Source organism: Phragmites australis, chromosome 3 (genome assembly GCF_958298935.1).
Source record: "Phragmites australis chromosome 3, lpPhrAust1.1, whole genome shotgun sequence".
In the NCBI taxonomy this organism is placed as follows: domain Eukaryota; kingdom Viridiplantae; phylum Streptophyta; class Magnoliopsida; order Poales; family Poaceae; genus Phragmites; species Phragmites australis.
In genome coordinates, this window is record NC_084923.1 from 11,992,636 (window position 1) to 12,012,533 (window position 19,898).

Consider the following 19,898-nt stretch of genomic DNA (forward strand, 5'->3'; position numbering starts at 1 on the left):
GAGCGAGTGGCAGCGAACGGGTAGCTGGGCCTGGCCTTTGGCCGACCCAAGCAGGAAGGCAAGGTGAAAGGGAGGGGTAGCACAGGCTTGGCTCGGGAGGAGAAAAAGGTGGGCCATCAGAGGAATAGGAGGAAAAAGAGAAGAGGAAAGGGGATTAGGCCCAAAGGAGAAGGAAAAAAGATTTTCTTTTTATGAAACATTTTTCAAACTTTTCAAAATTTAAACGGCACGCCTTGATGTTTTCAAAAATCATTTTTCACGCCATAAAACTCTAATGCCTAGTTTTAGCATGAATGCATCACAAGATATAACCTATGGCCAAATTAAATTTATTTTAGAAAATAGGTTTTTAACATATTCTATTTATTTACACCCTATTTACTTATAGGAAAATTTTAGGAAATTATAAATACCAAGGTATTACAAACCTACCCCCTAGAATGAATCTTGCCCTCGATATTCGAAAGGATCGGGGAAGAGCTGCGAAAACTCAACTTCCAGATCAGATTCTCTTTCTCATGTCGCTTCTTCTTTGGAATGGTGTCTCCACTGCACTTTGCACATACGGATTCTTCGGTTCCTAGTGATTTGCTCTAACGTCTCTAGAATATTGATTAGATACTCCATGTAGGTGAGATCCTCACCAACTTCTATTTCCTCTAGGGGCATATGCTCTTCGGGAACTACATTTCTTCAACTGCGATATATGAAAAATATCATGAACATCTGCTAGCTGAGGCGGTAGCTCTAATTGACACGCTACTTCTCCACATTTTTCTAACACCTTAAAAGGTCATATAAACTTGGGTACCACTTTTCCTTTGACTTTAAATCTATGAAAACCTCTGATCGGCAAAACTCGTATTTTTACAAAGTCACCTGCTTCAAAAATCAACTCACAATGTCGATGATGAGCATAACTCTTCTGTCGTGATTGCGTTGTACTCAAGTTTTCCTTGATCTGTTGTACTTGCCTTTCTGCTTCTCTCAAAAATTTTAGGCCAAACACTTGACTTTCGCCAATCTCATTCTAGTACAACGGTGTTCTACATTTTCTTCCATACAAAACTGCAAACGGTGACATCTTCAAACTAGCCTGATAACTGTTGTTGTAGGAGAACTCTGCAAAGGGAAGATTTTTATCCCAACTAGTTTTGTTTTTCAAGGCAAAGCTCTCAACATATCTTCCAGAATTTGATTTATCCTCTCGGTCTGACCATCAGCCTGCGGATGATAGATCGAACTAAAGTTTAACTGAGTATCTAACGACTCATGTAGATTTTGCCAAACCTGAAAGTAAACTGGCTTCCTCTATCAGATACTATCATCTTGGGTACTCCATGCAAATATACAATTCTGGCGATATATAACTTAGCAAGTTTAGGTCATGTGTATGTGATCTTGACAGGAATGAAATGAGCATCTTTCGTCAATCGATCCACGATAACCTAAATAGTATCATATCCAGATTGAGTTCGGGGCAATCCAACGATAAAATCCATACTAATTTCTTCCCATTTCCATTTTGGTATCTTCAAAGGTTGAAGCAGTCCAGAAGGTCTCTGATATTTAGCTTTGACTCTCTGACATATATCACATAATGTTACATACTCTGCAATCTCTCTCTTCATAACATACCATCAATGACGATCCTTAAGATCCTGATACATCTTGGTGCTACTGGGATGAATAGAATATGCAAACTCATGCGCTTCTCAAAGTATAATTTCCTTGATAGATTTGATATCTGGGATGCAAATACATTTCTCAAACCATGTCGTTCCATTCTCATCATCGGTAAAACCTAGAGCTTTACCCTCCTTAATATGCTATTTGATTTCCATAATCTACTCATCCTCGAGTTGACCTTTACGAACTTTTTTGTTCCAAAGTCGAATCAACTTACATTACCACAGCTTCTACGTTGCTTACCAATCTGAGATTGAGTCTTTCAAACTCTTTGCATAACTCGGGTTATCTGTCTTGTATGGTCATTATTCTGAGATAAGTCTTTCTGCTCAAAGCATCAATAACTACATTTGCCTTTCTGGGATGATAATTAATTCTCAAGTCATAATCCTTGATAAGCTCTAACCATCTTTGCTGCCTGAGGTTGAGGTCTGGCTGAGTAAAGATATACTTCGAACTCTTATGATCCGAATATATCTCATACCTTTTTCAAATCAAGTAGTGTCTCCATATTTTGAGTGCATGTATTATGGTGGCTAACTCTAAATCATGTATAGGGTAGTGTTTCTCATGCTTTTTAATTGCCTTGATGCATATGCTACAACATGGCTTTCTTGCATAAGAACACATCCTAATTCCTAATGAGAGACATCGCAATAGATAGAGAACGGCTTATGTGTATCTGATATGACTAATACTGGCGCAGATGTTAGTCTTTCATTCAACTCTTTAAAACTTGCCTCACAAGCAGGGATCCATTTAAACGTTTTACCCTTCTCAAGTAACTTTGTGATAGGTTTTGCAATCCTGAAAAAAACCTTCTAAGTAACAACAATTAGTCAAATTATATGCATGTTTAGTAACAAAATTTGTCACAATAGATTTGTATTTCAAAGTATTTTTAATATGATGTTGATTTTATTGCAATTGATAACATATTATAAGAGAAATAACACTCAAAGTTTATTTTTGATGACTTTTTCAAAACAAAATACGTCTTACATTCTTGAACGGAGGGAGTAAGATACAAGGTGTTCAGTGATTGTTTAAGTTCCTTATTTTTTGCTCTCTTTCATATAGATTTGTGTGATGGGTGGCTGAGGCATATCAGATTATAAGATGTAGTTCCCTCTACTCTCATTGATACGATATGCTCGTGTTTGTCAAGAACAAATGGCTTGTGTAATGTCGAATGAAGTATCATGTCTTATTTTATCGAATGATCTTTGCATGCAGTTGAGGAAATTACCAGCCAACAATCATGTTGCATACATGTCTAAATGATAATTCTTATATTCATCTTACTGTGGTTGTGGCTACAAAGAGTCTACAATCAAAAGCATGAGTAGAAAGTCCCATCGAAAATATGACTTTTGATTTAGTTATGACGCCTCATGCTTGACCACAGATACATTGTTAGTTTCTTGTGGCCTATGGGTGATAGTATTATTGCCCCCTTTGAAAGTTTGTTTCCAGAGCTATAGGTTTGAGAACGTTCTCTATTATGTAAGCATGGTACTTGGTCGATCTTTGTACTTCTTGGGGATGGATTTTCTCATAACATTGACTGAAGTTCATCGCAGTCAGATTACTCCACTAGCGCCATCAGCAAGATTATTAGCAACTATATATTGTCAACTTGTTGGCAAGACAGTAACCACAAATATAGTTTTTATTTTTCTGAAAAACACGACAATATTCCTCATACTGTATGATTAGAAATGATCACATTGCTAATCTTTTTGCTGATTCTTTCATATGATTCAGTTTTCAATATATACTAATTAGTTTCTTCAACAATTCGATTTCTTAGCATTAGTTTACCTGCAATGCTGTTGTAAAGAAAACATTCTTGTACCTTGTTATCAGATCTTGTTGAGACCCAAAACTGCATTTTATTCTTAAAAGAGACTATCTATCACGATGTGTCATGGGTCCAGCATCTAGTTTCTTTTGTTTCAAGGTTTTACTGGACAGAATGTGTTAGTAAAATGAACATCCATGCGTGTTGGCTTGTATTTTATCTTAGATTGAAATGCATACTTTTGGTGTTAGCCGTAGCATATGCGTGCATATTTGAGTACGTTTTTCCTGTAAATGCCAAGAATGCTTGAGGATAAATTGACTTTGAAACTTCTAGTACCATCTCGAGGTAACTTCAGTTAAATTTTTCTTTATGGCAGAATATTGTGCATAAAAGCACAATTGAAAAAAAAACAGTGTTATATTCCTACTTTAAGCATCTACAGTCATAACTAGTTTAATAGTTCTTTTATGCAGGAAGATATAGACAACCTCAGAAAGAACTTAGCAGCCATTTTGGTGAGCTCTGGACTGAATGAGGATAAGAGCAAAATGTGTGGACAAGGGTTGCTACAGATCTAGGTTTACTCTGTTTCCAAGCAATTCGCGAAGTTCAGTTATGCCTTCGTGCAGTACTTGTGTTTTTAGTCTTAATGAAATACTTATATCTGTTTTATGCTTCGTCTTCACACCATACTTGTGGCGTGTATCAAGCAATATTGTGATTCCATTAAGAACTGATACTGAACAGCACACTTCGGACCCGTGAGTAGCCAGCCTATCAAGAACATAGCCTGCCGTGTATACCTCTGCACAAAAGCCAGCTGCCTAGAGTGACCCATCACCGTCTTCAGAATCTGCGCGTACTGCTCCAGCTCAGCAAGTACCACATTGAATGCTGAACCAAGAATTCTCCAACAATCTGGAATTCAGAAACATTAACAAGGATGTGTGAAAAAAAAAAGACTCAAAACTAAAACCACCAAGACAATCTTTAAGGTAAACAAATCACCGATCAGAGTTGAGGTAATCTCACCTGTAAATAACAAAGATACTGAGACCGGGATCGGAGAAGTCGTCCCCACTGGAAATTTCAATTTCATGCTGCCGCATCACTACATAAACATAATTACTAGGCTGCCATCATTTTTATTTCTAATACTACCCATATAATACAAATGATATTTATGATACTGGTGCGAGAAAGAGTATCATGTGAGCAATCTGAACTATTGGATGGTAGAATCTAGACCTGCAGCAATCTACAGCGTAGATATTTCTCCTTTTCCACCGATTAACGTGGTAATTTTTAGATCTTGAGAGTGAAGGAGATGTTTTCTTTTAACTTTGCTTTATATAATAGATTGTTCAATAAAAAGATGGTGTTTCCTTCGCTAATCAGAGAAGCCTTCTCAAGCTCTAGAAATTACCACGTGTTTATAAATTATTCACCATTGTCATTACAAAAAATTATACCGAAAATACACCTATACCTGATTCTCTATCACCCACCTCTGCTGTTATTAAAAAATAAAGTCAAGTGCCAGAAAAAAAGACTATAATTTGATTAATGCATAGGTTCGTTGTACTCTGCATGCATTTAAAAGTTCAAGGTTGCAATTCAAATGATCTTTTGATGTAAAATAATGTAATAGAAAAAGGGGGGGGGGGAATAGAAACATAATTCAACATAAGAGACGTAAAAGAGAAAGAAAATAGCGATAAGAGCTGATACAAAAGGATGACCGATTTATTTAGGTTGCGAAGCGGTATCTCATGAAATAGCGCAAAGAGATGACGATGTATTGTTACGGTATTTTCAGGTTCAAATTATGTCTACAAGGACCCGATAGGGTAATGGTAGAAATAAAAACGATGATAAGATAAAACATAATTTGATGATAAAAGTCAGGATGATACACGATAAATACACAGTTGGATTTTTAATACTAGTCGTGCAACTGCGCGGGACTAGTTATCTTACATATATTGAGTGTACGCTTCATTCGCAAGTTTACTTGACTCAAAAACTCTGAACCGCGAGAGGTCTTCGCAAAAACGTCAAACCATGAGTGATTCCCCTTCGAATTTTCTCAGCAGGAGATGGATCATTTCAAGCCATGATGGCAGCAGAAGAATTATAGTTCTGGAAGGCACAACTTCAGTGGGCTAGTTGCCTGTCCTGCTCAAGAAACATTGATGCATTGTTGGAGCGGATCACCAAGCTAGCTCAGCAGCTAGAGACCAACAAAAGCAAGTCCAGCTCAGCGCTTATCCCCCACAAGAGCTGCGTGGGGGGAGATGAACTGGCGTTCGTGGCCAAGCATGCTGCACCATGGGAACAAGACAGGGGAGGCTTTCGTTGGTCCACAAGCGGTACGAGCGATCTCGTCTCGCATGATTGCGGCCATCAAATGGGTGAAGGCGATTTTCACAGTTTGTGACCGGTTCCATTTTGGCTCTGCCTGTTTTTTTGTCGTGTGATCAGTCGTGTAATCATCAGGTTCTGGAAATTGCTGTTTAATCGGATAAGCATAAACCCAGCTGGAAATATTGTGACCACATATGAAATTATTGTGAAATCATGCTTGGCGGTATTGAAGGTCCAGTGGAATTGCACATGAGCCCATGTAGTTGTTGGAATGTTGCATCAGCCTGGATTAACACCCAGAGTCACAAATTGACTACCCCTTGCCAAAGAGACTTAACCAATGAGTTTCTGGATATACCAACCGAAGAACGTGCAGAAGATCATTTATTCTGGATCATCAAGCTAACATTGATGGGATCCTCTGTAATAGTATCAAAAATTAAAAATACTAGCATAACCTAAGTTATCTGCGCTAAAATATTGCTTTTTCTTTTTATTTTTCAGGAAAGGATTCTTCTTTCTCTTTTGAGAGAAGACGCTTGCTAAGATCCTCGGCTGTCGTTTTGGACCCGACTCGACTCGACTCCTCAACTTCACGGGCTTAAACGTCGCAGAAAGAAGCCCACACGATCATATGGCTTACGCACGCTTCTGGGCTGGTAGTGATTTTTTATTTTTTTATTTTATATTTTCTAATTTAGTAATTTTAGACACCTGTTTGAAAAAAATAGATTTCTAAAATTGTTAAATTTTAAATTTTAAAATAAAAATTTGTCAGCGTAAACTCAGTTAGACCACGGACCACAGATGGACCGTCCCAAAGCAATCGCTTGAGGCGACCCAGGCCCCTTACGTCCTTGGAGGGAAGCTAAGGTTGCATTTGATTGGAGGACGATGTTGAATAGGATAGGGTCATTCATGTTTTTTTATGGGATAATCTAATTTTTAGTTTAGTTGAGATCAATAGAATAAACCAGTTTTCTGTTTGGTTGGTGGTACAAGAGTGAATAGAATAATCCATTCATATATACATTCTATCGTATGAGAAGAGTATTAGCGAATTTTTTCATATTTTTTAGAATTTATTAGAGGCATTAAAAATTGTTAGAAATTACAAAAGTATGTTTCTTTAGAGAATTTTAATTAAATAATGACTCATATTTTTTATCAAACCAATTAAAACGGGTTGCTAGTGAGCTCTAGTTTACTTTAAAAAATATTTTAAAAAATTGATTAATTTTATACTTCTAAATAAAATTATGAGTTAAATAAAAATCATAACGCACAAATGTACGGGACGAGAGCGAACCTAGATGTGCATCGAATATTCTGAAAACCTGTCCACTCAGGCTCTCAACCAAACACAACGATTTTGTCAGAACTGAGCCAACCAGCATGTTCATCGAATATTCTAGAAACTCGTCCACTCAGCCTCTCAACCAAACACAACGATTTTGTGGATGACCATCTCCCGGTTCGCTCCATCCGCCTAACCAAACGCATCCTAATGTGACTCGTGGATCACGGGGCAGAGCAGCTCGTTTTACTTGCTCCTCGCTCCTCAGCTGCGTGAGTGAGATCCAGGCCTCCAGGGTCTTCACAGTTCACATCAACTGCAAGATGGTTAAGGTGCTGCTGTACGCGGACGCCGGGTATTATCATTCACCCTTCCAGTGCTTGCAATAGATGGCTCACGAACTCCCCATCCTGACCGTGCTTTAAGCTCCAGCTAAACTGATCCTTCAGTCTCTCCAGCTATTGTGCCGTGCCGGGAACACTTTGTGAATGGTCTCTTCAGCCATCTTAACCTTTGAAGACAAGTAGCAGTATGCCAGCTAGGCTAAGATAAAATTAAAAAATAACTAAGCTAGGCTATTGATTAGGTGGTATACATGTTCAATGGAGGAAAAACATGAGCCACTAATGCCTGCTGCTTTGCCTTTGCACCAAGGAATCACAGATGCGGAAAATAACACCTCAAATCTTCCTCTTCCTCCAGACAAGAGAACCATCAGCCCCATCATCACGACGGAGCTTCTTTCAGCTCACAAGCCTGTCCCCGTTGGCTCCATGTCCCCATCGCCTTCATCTTCCTTTCCCCGGCCGCTTCGCATGCACGGCCCATCCTATCCATGATGGCCCCGGCTCGAATTGATTCAGCGGCCGACTGTGATCACGGCTGCCTAGCTCTCATCATCATCATTTCAGGAAAGGGAAATAAAAAGAGAAGACGCTCTAAGCAGCTCTGCCACTTGAGCCTAGAAAAGAAGATGGTCAACTTGAGAGAAGCTTTCGTAGTGCACTGGACCTTCTTATAAGTTGCAACACAGGGTCTTCTAGGTTTGCCTCAAGTTTCTCCTGTCATATGAAGTCGTTATCGGCTTATCGCAGTCATATCTCGGACAAGGCAATCGATTTGATCGATTATGAGAAACGCAGGAGCCAAAAAAAAAAAAGGCTTCCAAGTTATTTGGATCTAGTTTTCCTAAGCATTGCAAGATTGCAATCAAATTGGCCTTGTTTCCACTGCATTCTACTCCAACTCTCTTTACTGGAGAAGGGTTACAATATTGTGGACAGCAATATAGCCGACAAAAAGATTCCAATGAACTGAGTTATACAGAACGCTTCAAATTGTGGAACAACTATCACATAGTTCTTTAAAACCAATCCTATAATAGTTGGCCAACAAAATCAGCTTGCAAACAACAAAAGATCGGCCAAAATAAGGCATTATTCAATGAAGATATGGCTGTCCCAGAAAAAAAAAATGAAGATACGGCGATAGTGGCTGCAGTCCAGTAATATCATGTCCTTGTGATGCACCATAGTTGTTTAGACAGCAAACTACTATGTAGATTTGTTGCAATGCTTTTTATTATTAGTGCTCCACTGTTATGACCATAAGGTAATGACCTAATAGGATAGCTGTAGGAGGTGGGCGGCCGCTCCTTGGCCGGTTTGAGGTCAACAGCCGCTCCTTTCATCCAGATCATCCCGGAACTGGCTCATATGACAAGGATTCTTACACTCCCACGTTGATCCAGCGCAGTGCAACATTCACTTGTTCGCTGTTCAAGCCATTTCCTGGAGATTAAACAATTCAGGGCACAGTCACAATTCTGCTGCGAGAACAGGTCCATTAGACCCACGTTACCTAAATATATGGTAAGCATTGTATCGAAGTTAGGTCATTGCATACCTTGAACACAGGTTCATTGGTCAAGCACCAAACGCTACAATACAGCATGACAGTGAGTTAGCTGCCTCCAAAAATATAATAGGAGATATGCAGACTGCCAACCAAGAACCTATTTATTGTTAGGCTTCCATGTAGTTATGGCATAGATTATCCTTCCTTTCCAGCCCTGCAGAAGCCATCCACTGTCTTCATCTATGACGAAGTCCTTGTGATAAATGTCTTTCATTTGGTCCTTAGCTTTTATCACAATTTCTTGGTTTAGTGGAGACTGAACAAATCCAGCCCTGAGGTTCCTCACCTGCCACTGTTTATATGTCTCCGGTCTCTCGACCGTGTCCGAGCCTTCACAGGCAATGACGTTGAGTGCCTCTCGGCCGAACAGGTCCCTCTCTATAGTGCACGCTGGGCATCGTCCCGTGGGACAGTTGTCTCTAGCATGTCAAACAATGCAGAGAAATGGAACAATGCCTCACGGAAACGTGTGATGAAGAATGGAACACTGTATGACCCATTCTCAATTCCATGGATGAAGATTGCTGGATTTATTTGCCTTATGGTGTTGAGCATCCTATTCCTAGGGCTGTCTACAGCAACTGTTTCGTCAATAAGGTTTCCGAAACGGTACAGGCAACTAACAATCACTACTTCGTCCTTGCCAACTTTGAGATCCTCAGCTCGGATGGTTTCCCACTTTGATGCTATTCCCTGATACTCAAAAGGGCACCGAACTTTTTAGCATATTCTGCAAGCCGCTGTCCAGTCTCTTCAATTCGCTCGGTACGGAGGAAACCTGGCTGAGGCACATCAATTCCAGTGATGCACAGTATTGGCGGACCGCCTTCCCTCTTGGACAGCCGCCTGATTAGGCATGGCCATTGGAAGCCAAAGTAAATGCCAAAGTCAATTATATGCACCTTTGTTGCATTTTTTGTCATACTCAAGATTGTTTGGTTGGACAGGAAATGTGAGTGTCTCTCGAACGGGCATGCTGCAAGGTAAAGATGGTAGGCTTTGAGCATGTCAGAAGCAGTTGTACGTTTCGCCACAAGCTTATGGTAAAGCTGACTCCCTGTGCCAGCCAAGCGAACCTCGAGACCATCTGCAAAGCAATGTGCCAACCTCTGGGCACCATCACCATTTGGCTTGGAATGCTGCCTTATTTGCTTTAACAACTCGTTAGCAGTTCGGCGGTCATCTGCTGTCACAGCCCGTGTGCACAGTGGATGAGGATAGTGCTAAGGTCCACCACGTCCTTATTTGTTGGCTTCCTTCCCCGTGACCGTGGCCCACTTGTGCCTTTTGTCTGAGTGACCTGAGAATTTTTGGAAGCTTCATTACGCATCATCTCTCGCAGATCAGTGGCCTTCTTCTCTGTTTGTCGAAGCAAATCATCAAACATCTCAATCCAATCAGGCTCATCAGAACAAAATGCAGACTGTTTAATGTTCCGCCCTTCTATCAGGTCAATGTCTTCACTCTGTTTGTATGAGGACCTTTACAGTGCAACATACTATTAGTATGCGGGTAGTAAGTATAAGATAAATCCGACCTGCTATATTGGAATTTCACCCATTTTATCCTTTTGGGCTAATTTGCTTTTTTTCCCTAATATAAACAGTGTATTGCCCTGTACGTTTCTTCGTCAACTGTCATCTAGCCCTAGCCGGGAGCTGCCACCGTCGTGCACACCGACTCTCCGCCACCAACCCACCAGCACATCGTGGTGCCGCCACCCAGCTTCATTCCCAACGCTTCCAGCCAGTCGTCTCCGCCGCCAGCTCGTCCTTGTACCGCCCACCGGCCACATCCGCCACATCGTGTCGTCGGGACCGGCAATGGTGCGACGCCGCCCACCAGACACCAATCGAGAATCTGACAATGAAGACGCGCGTGTCCCCTGGCCACTCGTGCTGATCACCGACACCGGCGACATCAAGCTGCTCGCCAAATGCGCCCAGGCGACACTCGTTATGCCGCAGCGACCGTGGGCGCCGGCTCCTCCCGCAATGCCATGAAAGCTGATTTATTTGAAATGTTTGTTCACTGCGAATTGTTTTGCAGTTATTCACGTCTAATGTTGCAATTGACTAGTATTTTCTCTGTTTAATGTTGCAAGTGCATTATATGAATGGTGTGCCAGTGGATCAGTTTGTTCGACCGTGCACAACCTCCATTATACCTGATAGTGCCTTGTACATGTGTACATGTGTGATGGGTGTGTACAGCGGTGAAGGGAAGCAGTACACTACTGGAACTTGTCGAATTGATGAACTTGTGGTGCATTCCTGACACCTGCAAACTTCTCTAGTAATGAATAGATGACACAAACTTGTTGTGTGTTTCAAGAACATTTGAATTAGTGGATGTAAGAACTGGATTTGTGAATCAAATCCCATATCAACTGACTGTACTAACTGAATTTCTGAAATCATACAGTTGGATACATTCATGACATAAAAGGGAAACAGCAAAGCAAGCATCCATTCTAAATCCTGTGAAGCTTCATCATTACAAATATTTGTTGGTACACCGAGAATACAAGAGTTGGTGCAGCAGTAGGGTTTCAATGAAACGGTTTCGTTAATCAAGAGTCAATGAGTTATATTCAGATTGCATACAATATGGCAGAAACTCTGGTGCAGAGCGCATTCGCCCCCTCGTCACTCCACTGCCGCTGCTGTCGCGCAAACCCTACCGATTCGAGGAATGAACGGTTCCTCTTCTCAGAAAAAAAGAAAGAAACGAATGATTAAGACTTTGACATACTAAATGCATGTAATTACTAGCTTGCCATGACTTTTATTTCCAATATTACCCTTATACTATTCATACTACTCTCAAATAATACTCAGAAAAGATTGGATGACTCATACTACTTTGAGTGTACTGTAAAAGTCCTCGTTTTTATTGGCTTTCAACACCTCTTCCTTTCGGGAACTGAAAGAAACATCTTTCCTTGTTTCTCGGGATCTTGAAACACAACTAGTTTCTAAATCAATGTCTAGCTTATCATTACAATGCGTTTCCTCGACACCTCTCCTGAAATCCCAAGTTGGAAGGCTCTCAAACAAATACTCAGGGATCCGGCCATTCATGATCAAAGGATCTTCTAGCACATTCGCTGCATTGCAAGCACCACTTGATGGACCAAGCAGCGGCTGAGAAGACTGACCACATAAGACTCGATAAGATTCCAATTGTTCACAGCATCCAATGTCATGGCGCTGATTGCTATCCACCGCACCACCAATACTGCTGCTAGTAACTGTACTGGCCAAGGACTGAGCATTACTGCTATTGACACTCTCACCGGGGCTGTCTATGGACCAAGGGATCAGTTGATGGTGGAAACTTGTGCCCAAGAATATCATAGAATGGCTTTGTGGCAGCACCGAGCGCCGCCGACTCCTCCTGGTACATGCTGACTTTCTCATCAATATCTTCTTCCATGAGCATCCGGCTAATATAGTTGAGGGACTCATCTGAGATGAACTCCCAATCGTCCGGGTTGTCGGTTTCTGTGTTGGCCCTCGAGACAGTGGAGGAAGGATTGGAACTGGGTTCTACGGGCATCTGGGGCACGATCGCAGGCTGTGGATCGCTGAACCTGAAATAACCACCCGGAATGTAGTGCTCTGTGTAACCATCATAAGACAGGCCTCCACAAAACATGCCGGATAGCTCGCCATAAGTACTATCCCGATCCATTGATGACCTTCAATGCAACAATCCTCACCGGAAGACCTTTTTTTTCAAGTCAGTCACAAATTTGTCACCTTTGGCAAGGTATTCAAATAAAAATCCACACAAACATCAAATATAAATCCCTACAAATGCTAGCGATCCGTAACAGCAGAGGTGGATCTCGCTTAATAAGCACACATATATTTGATATTTGAATTCGCCAATAAAATCAGGAATTTACTGATTCCTCAATGAGTAATGGAACTGTTAATTGTTAAAACATACGGATCAATCAGTGCTAAATCATGGCCGACACAGTCGGAAGGCCCACTAGTGATGTTTATCTCTCCCTGATCACAAAAAGGATAACGAAAAACACCGTTGAGCTACATGATCCGCACTACCATATCACGGGAAAAAAAAGCAAATCCTCCTCAGTCGTCCCCCCCATCCCCTTCTAAATGGCTAAAACCAACTCATATTCAGCATGAGATTATCACAATAACTGATCATAGCACCTCTCCTCCTCGGATCATAGAGATCAGGGCACCGGAATCCACCCGAAAACCCAGATTTCTCTTTGCTTAACTTGACCGGCAAAGAAAGGAAACGACACAACAGGAGTAAGACGAAGGCGGCAGGACGAGGCTGACCTTAGCTTGCAAGAGACGCCGACGACGGAGCGTAGCCCTATAAGTGCGCCCAGCCCCGGGGTCCGCCTCCGCCTTCGCTGCGGGTGGTTACGCCGCTGCGGCTACTGGGCTCAGCAGCTCAGGCGATTATGTGTGCAGCTCGAGATGGACACGGCCACACGTGCATGGAGGATGGAGCAAATCCAAAAGAATAATTCGGAGCACTCGCTCTCACTCCGAGTGCCGGAATTAGGGCATGTACAACCCACAGACAGGGGTCGTCTCTAAGAGACTAGAATCTAACATACAGACGATTAAAAAGACAGGTCGTACAACCCATAGACGGGGGGTCGTCTGCAAGCAGTTTAATGCATTGCATGAAGCCAAGATCAATCATGAATATCAATTTGTATACCATTGTGTTGCCGTTTGATGGAAGACGGTTCAAGCATAAATAAGACGAACATAATTACAATATTTTTAAAACCATCATAATAATAATTATTATATTATATATAATTGCAACATATTGTTTAATCTTCTTTGTTTCTATAGCGATGCCATATGTGCTCGATTAGATCCTTCTTGAGTTTCCTGTGTGTTGGCCGAGCTTTGATAGCGGAATTCCTGCGAAGCACCTCTGCGAAGCATGGATTAGGGTTGTCGCTTGTACGCACTTCAGGTGGGAGCACTATCGTCGCACTCGGATTCTCATTCAAATCCAAAGCAACTCTAACTGATTCCTTCTCATCTTCCACTATCATATTGTGAAGGATAACACAAGCCTGCATTATGTTGATAACGTCCGCCTGCTTCCATAATTTTGCAGGTCGTCGAACAATATCAAATCGTGACTGCAATACGCCAAATGCGCACTCGACATCTTTCCTTGCCCCCTCTTGCATCAATGCAAATAATTTGTCTTCAGCCGACTGAGGGGCCGTTACTGTCTTCACGAATACCGCCCATTCGGGATATATTTTATCGGCAAGATAGTAACCCATATCATATTGTGTTCCGTTTACAATATATTGTACCGTAGGAGCTTCCCCCTTTATAGCTTGAATGAACAGTGGAGACTTGTTTAGGACGTTAATATCATTTTGAGACCCAGGGGTACCAAAGAAAGCATGCCATATACGAAGATCATGGGATGCCACTGCTTCAAGGATCATAGTAGGAACGCCTTTGTCACCACGAGTGAACATGCCTGCCCAACCTTTCGGGCAATTCTTCCATGCCCAATGCATACAATCGATGCTACCCAACATTCCAGGGAAACCACGAGCCTCGTTTTCTTGTAAGATTTTCTCCATTTCATCACTTGTTGGAGGACGTAGATATTCTTCACCAAAACATTCAATCACTCCTTCAGCAAATTTTCCCAAAATCTCCAAACAAGTGCTTGCAGCAATTTTCAATACTTCATCAAGTTGATCAGCCGAGGAGCCGTAAGCTAGCATCCTGATAGCCGCGGTACACTTTTGAAGGGGTGAAAGAGAATCCCTACCGGTTGCATCGACTCTTTGGGTAAAATAAGGAGACCACTCCCTAAGATTGTCCACGATGCGTAGGAACAACGGCCTAGTCATCCTAAATCTTCTACGAAACATCTCATCGGTGTAGATAGGATTTGCGGAAAAATAATTAGCAACAAGATCATCATGACCTTTTTCTCGATTTCTTGGTATGTACCTCCTTGGTCCAATCTGTCGGCGACGACGGTTAGGTACAGTTGATGATCGTCTGTCGATGTCGGCCTTCATTTCATCTCCAAGCTCCCTGATAAATTCTTCTATGATTTCATCCTCGGCTAGAAAATCTTCCACAATGAACACCCCTGTAGGATCAAAGTCTTCGATTTCTTCTAGATCATCCAGCACATCATCTTCCTCATCCTGCGGCTCCATACGATCTAACCAGATAGGTCTACTGTGGCTTGGAAGAAGGGGAGAACTGTACTGCGGCTGGGTGGAAGGGTACCATTTTATATTAACCCATCACGGCCACCATCGTGTTACTAACAGAAGGGGAGAAGTTCACTGAAAACATATTCACACTACCTAGTGCTGCAGTTCACACTCACTAGTGCTTCAGTTACGCATGGGAGACATGCAGTTCACACTCAGTAGTGCTTCAGTTTCCACATGGGAGACGGTAGTGGAATAAACAACATGTTCACACAGAAACTTAACTAGAAGCATTCAGAAACTTTCATATAACTAGAAGCAGTGGAACAAACAGGCTACTCATTTCAGAACATAGAAGCATTCAGGTAACTGAGAAACACTTCACTAGTAGCATTCAGGTAACTAGAAGCATGTTCAGAAACTAGTAGCTACTCATCACAGCATCAGGTAGACAACTCATCACAGCATCAGGTAGATAACATTCAGATAACCAGAAACATGCCATCCTCTGCACAGGGAAAAAATTTCTGAACTTAACAAAAATGCTGTCTTCAGGGAAAAAATTGTAAATTTCAGGGAAAAACATGCTGTCTTCAGAACATACCTATTTAGATAGTTTCGGGAAAAAGTGCCTTCCTAAGACACTTCATTGCAACAACTCGCTCAGCCTTTTCTTCATCAGACATTGAACTTGTATCTTGTGAGATGAGATTATTGTAAGCATCCATCATCTTTGATTCTTTCTCAACCTTCTTTGCCTCTAAACTAAGCTTCTTTCCCTCTTTAGTCTCTTGTGCTGTAAGGTGGGCAAGTTTTGTGGTCTCAAGCTTCTCAGATGACAACTTTTGTTGAAGTTCCAGTACCTTGATGCGATTTGCATTTGTTTCCTCCTGGAATTTGCTAAATCTGTCTAACTTGTCCAGGTCAATTGCAGATTCTTTTGAGTTGCCATCATCATCTGAGCTAGGTCGTTTTGATTGTCTTTTTGCAGCTAGAGCTGCCTTTTTGGCCGCCTTCTGACCCATTGGTCGCTTTGGCATCTCTTCTACAGTTTGATCATTTTCCTCATTATCTCCTTCAAGGTGAAATGCTTTCCTTTTTCATGCATTCCTTAGCTCTTCATTGTATGTTTTCCACTTTGACACTTATCGGCAAGTTTTCCAAACCTCCATTAGGACAAAGGGGCCTAGCTTTGCTTCTTTGTTGTCTACCACATAGAACTTGTGGGCTGCATCAATCCACATTTGATCTAAATATCCACTTGTAAAAACTCTTCGAGCCTTCAAGTAAGCACACTCGAAGAGGTCAGTCCATCTATTAATCTTGTGCCATCGATCCTTGCATTGCTTCACATTCCTTTTCCTATGAGATGGGGTCGTCCTGTTGTACTGTTCAACAACATCGCCCCAGTATTGGTTACCACCCCTATCGGCGCCACAACTAGAGTCTGTTGAATTTTCTATCCAAGAGCTCATCAACCTAACATCCTCTTCCTCAGCCCACATGATCCGCTTCTCAGTCCTGGCAATTTCACCATCACTATCAACTAGTTCAGGCTCCTGCTCAGATAATATCTCTACTTCTGTCGGTGAAATTCCTTCATGGTTGTGAACAGGTGTACCAACCAAATGAAAATTGTGTGGCTGATTTCCAAAGTAGCTCATAAACCCACGAGGTGGACGTGGGTCTTTATCCCTGCAGGAAAAATAGATATGTTAAACAACAGGTTATCACCATTTTCACAATTGATGCAACTAAAGGATGCAAAGGATAAATATTAACCAATAATGCAGCAAAGGATAAATATTAACCAGCAGAACTAAAATGACAAACAAGAAAGCAAGAAGGGTGATTTTCTAGATAATTCATCACTGAATAACCTGTTGCACATTTCATCAGACATCAAGTTCTATGATCAAGGAACAATTCTACTAAACACATTTCATCAGACATCAAGTTCTGTGATCAAGGAACAATTCTACTAATCCAAACAGCATAATAAGCTTCAATTTACAAGATCAAGTGATTACCAAGACGGATCCCAAGCTGCTGAACGCACAAACGAAGGAGAAACCGGATCAACGCCGACCGAATCCCACCAAGCAGTAGATGGTGAAGGGGGGAATGGAAACCCACTGTTCGACGATGGAGCCGTCGCTGCGCCGGGGAAGGCACCTCCACCAGATCTATCAATGGAGGATGGAGGCGTCGCCGCGCCGTTGCCGAGGTTGCGGGTCGCCGCCGTCGAGACGGTTCCGCGACCGAAGGTGTGCGCCGGGAACGACGACACCGCCGCCGCCGCCACCGACGACGCAGCAGCCGGGGCACCCTTGCTCTTCTTGTTTGCAGCTGTAGCATCTAGGCCCCTAGGTAAGTGGTAAGTGTTTCGGTGATTAATGACAACCATATTACTGTGACTAACAATTTGTTTTGAAGGGAATCAAAAATTCAGTATACAATGATATTTGGGTAATCTTGGTCCCTAAAGTGCTTATATGGACAATCAAAGGACATATGCTTTAAGATTAAGAATCTTCTAGTTCTAAGTATCACAAAGGAGATGGAGGACACTTAGAGTAGTATAGGTCTTCTTTTCTTTTAGTCTTTTGACCATACTATAAAGGGGGGCTAAAAGTAGTAGCTTGACTTAGTGAGTCTAGACATAGATGATGCACACTTGTTAAATTCTAGCACTAGGTAGAGCATACAAGTCCATGGTGAAGTTGTCAAGGAATTAGAGCTCAAAGAGAGTTGAATTGGACGAGCTCACAAAAAAATAATATATATCACTCACCGGATTATCCTCTGATGGATGTCTAATACTCACCGGATAAACACTAATTGAGGCATCCGAATTATATGAAAAATTTCAGAAGTGTTACACCGGAATATCCGGTGATGGAAGCCCGGTGACCACCAGAGCTTTTCCAGCAGAGAAAATTTTTGGGAGAAAAACAATTTTGTACTCACCGGATTATCCGATGCTGCATAATATGAACACCGGACTATTTCTTGCAGAGAGCATTGCTTCGGGCCACAGTGGAAAATTACGGTCACCGGACTATCCGGTGACTTAGCTGGCAGACCACCGGAGAAATGTTGTGAAGAAACTCAGACAAATTGAACTCACCGGATTATCCGGTGAGAGCAAAAATATCACCGGAGTATTTCTTGCAGAAGGTTCTGAAATTCGAAGGGTCGGGTGAGTTGTACTCACTGGATTATCCGGTGATGACTGTTGTTCACCGGAGTTTATCACCGGACAAATGTTGCCGTGCAACGGCTAGTGACAACTGGCTCTGGGTTTGAACCCACCGGATTATCCTGTGATCTTAAGGATATAGCCAGCGGATTATCCGGTGATTACAGAAAAATGAGAGTGGTTAGCCAACGGCTAATTTTGATCTCTAGGCTATAAATACCCACTCAGTTGGTTTCAACAGGTGCTCTTGCGACCCTGTAGCAGCTCATACACTTGGTGTGTCATTTAGAAGCAAGAGAGAGAGAGCACTTGTGTCCATTCTAAGTTCTTAGTTGAGGATTAAGGACTTCTTTGAGTGCTTGAAGAGTAGCAAGTGTGCATCTAGTTGTTGTCTAGGCTTTGTCTTTGTCAAGCGAAGCTTGAGGCTTGTTACTCTTGGTGGTTGGCAACACCTAGACGGTCTTGGTGATCTAAGGATTTCTCGGTGAGCTCTTGGAGGAATTGTGGGAGCCCCGGGAAAAGGAGGATGTACTTGGTTTGATACCCGCCAATCTGGAGATGGAGAAGGGGTAATTAAGAGAGAGCACTTGAGCCTTGGTGACTCAAGGGGGGAGCGACATCCTTGGTGGATGCTCCAACGAGGACTAGGGGGAGGTGCTAACTTCTCGAAACCTCGGGAAAAAATCGGTGTTGTCTTCTCCAACTCTTTACTTTCTTGCATCTTATTTTGAGTTTTGTTATTATTGCAAGTTCTTCTTAGGGATTATCTTTCTTAGTTAATTCTTGCTTGATTAGCTATCTAGTGCTAGTTAAAATTCCTTATTTGCATTTCTTTTAAGTTGTATTAGGTCAAGCAGCAGTTAATTTTTTAAAAAATTTAATATCCCAATTCACCCCCCTCTTGGGCTATTCGATCCTTTCAGCAGCAGCTAGCTTGCTCTTCCTAGCCGAGGCGCTCAACATCGCGGCCGCCAAAGTTTGGGGTGCCCGACGAGGAAGAAGAATGGAGCTGTGTCGCCTTCACCGGTGATATAGAGAGACGAAATTGGCGGGATTGCTCCCTCCCGCGCGCGCCCAAACATCAACCGCGCGCGCGAGCACCCGGGATCCGCGCACCGTCGAGACGAGGAGACTGCCCGTACAGCGCTGCTCGAGTCGTCTCCTCTGCATCGGAGCACGGGACGAAGCCGTCACCTCTCGAGACGACGAAAGAGGCGTCTTCAGGCTAAGACAGGGTTTTTTTTGAAAAAATGGCTACGAAGGGATGGGGTCAAGAGACCCGTTGTACTTGCCCTTAGAAAAGCGTGGGCATCCGAACCTTCTCGAGGCCCGGTCATGGGAGGCGTGGCACGATCCCTGCCCTTGGTACGTGGCAGACACGGGAGGATTGGGTCGAGCCGTCGAG

General features: G+C 42.4%; 1 protein-coding gene and 1 pseudogene across 1 annotated transcript; both read right to left on the reverse strand.

The window, feature by feature from the left end:
* Positions 1-8,379: 8,379 nt before the first annotated feature.
* On the reverse strand, positions 8,380-13,585 carry LOC133912170 (scarecrow-like protein 9; annotated as a pseudogene).
* Positions 13,586-13,638: 53 nt separating this feature from the next.
* LOC133910985 (uncharacterized) lies at positions 13,639-15,392 on the reverse strand. The gene has a single exon (XM_062353220.1). It carries the CDS (start codon positions 15,289-15,291, stop codon positions 13,915-13,917), a length of 1,377 nt encoding a protein of 458 aa, XP_062209204.1. The 5' UTR covers positions 15,292-15,392; the 3' UTR covers positions 13,639-13,914.
* Between the last annotated feature and the right edge of the window lie 4,506 nt (positions 15,393-19,898).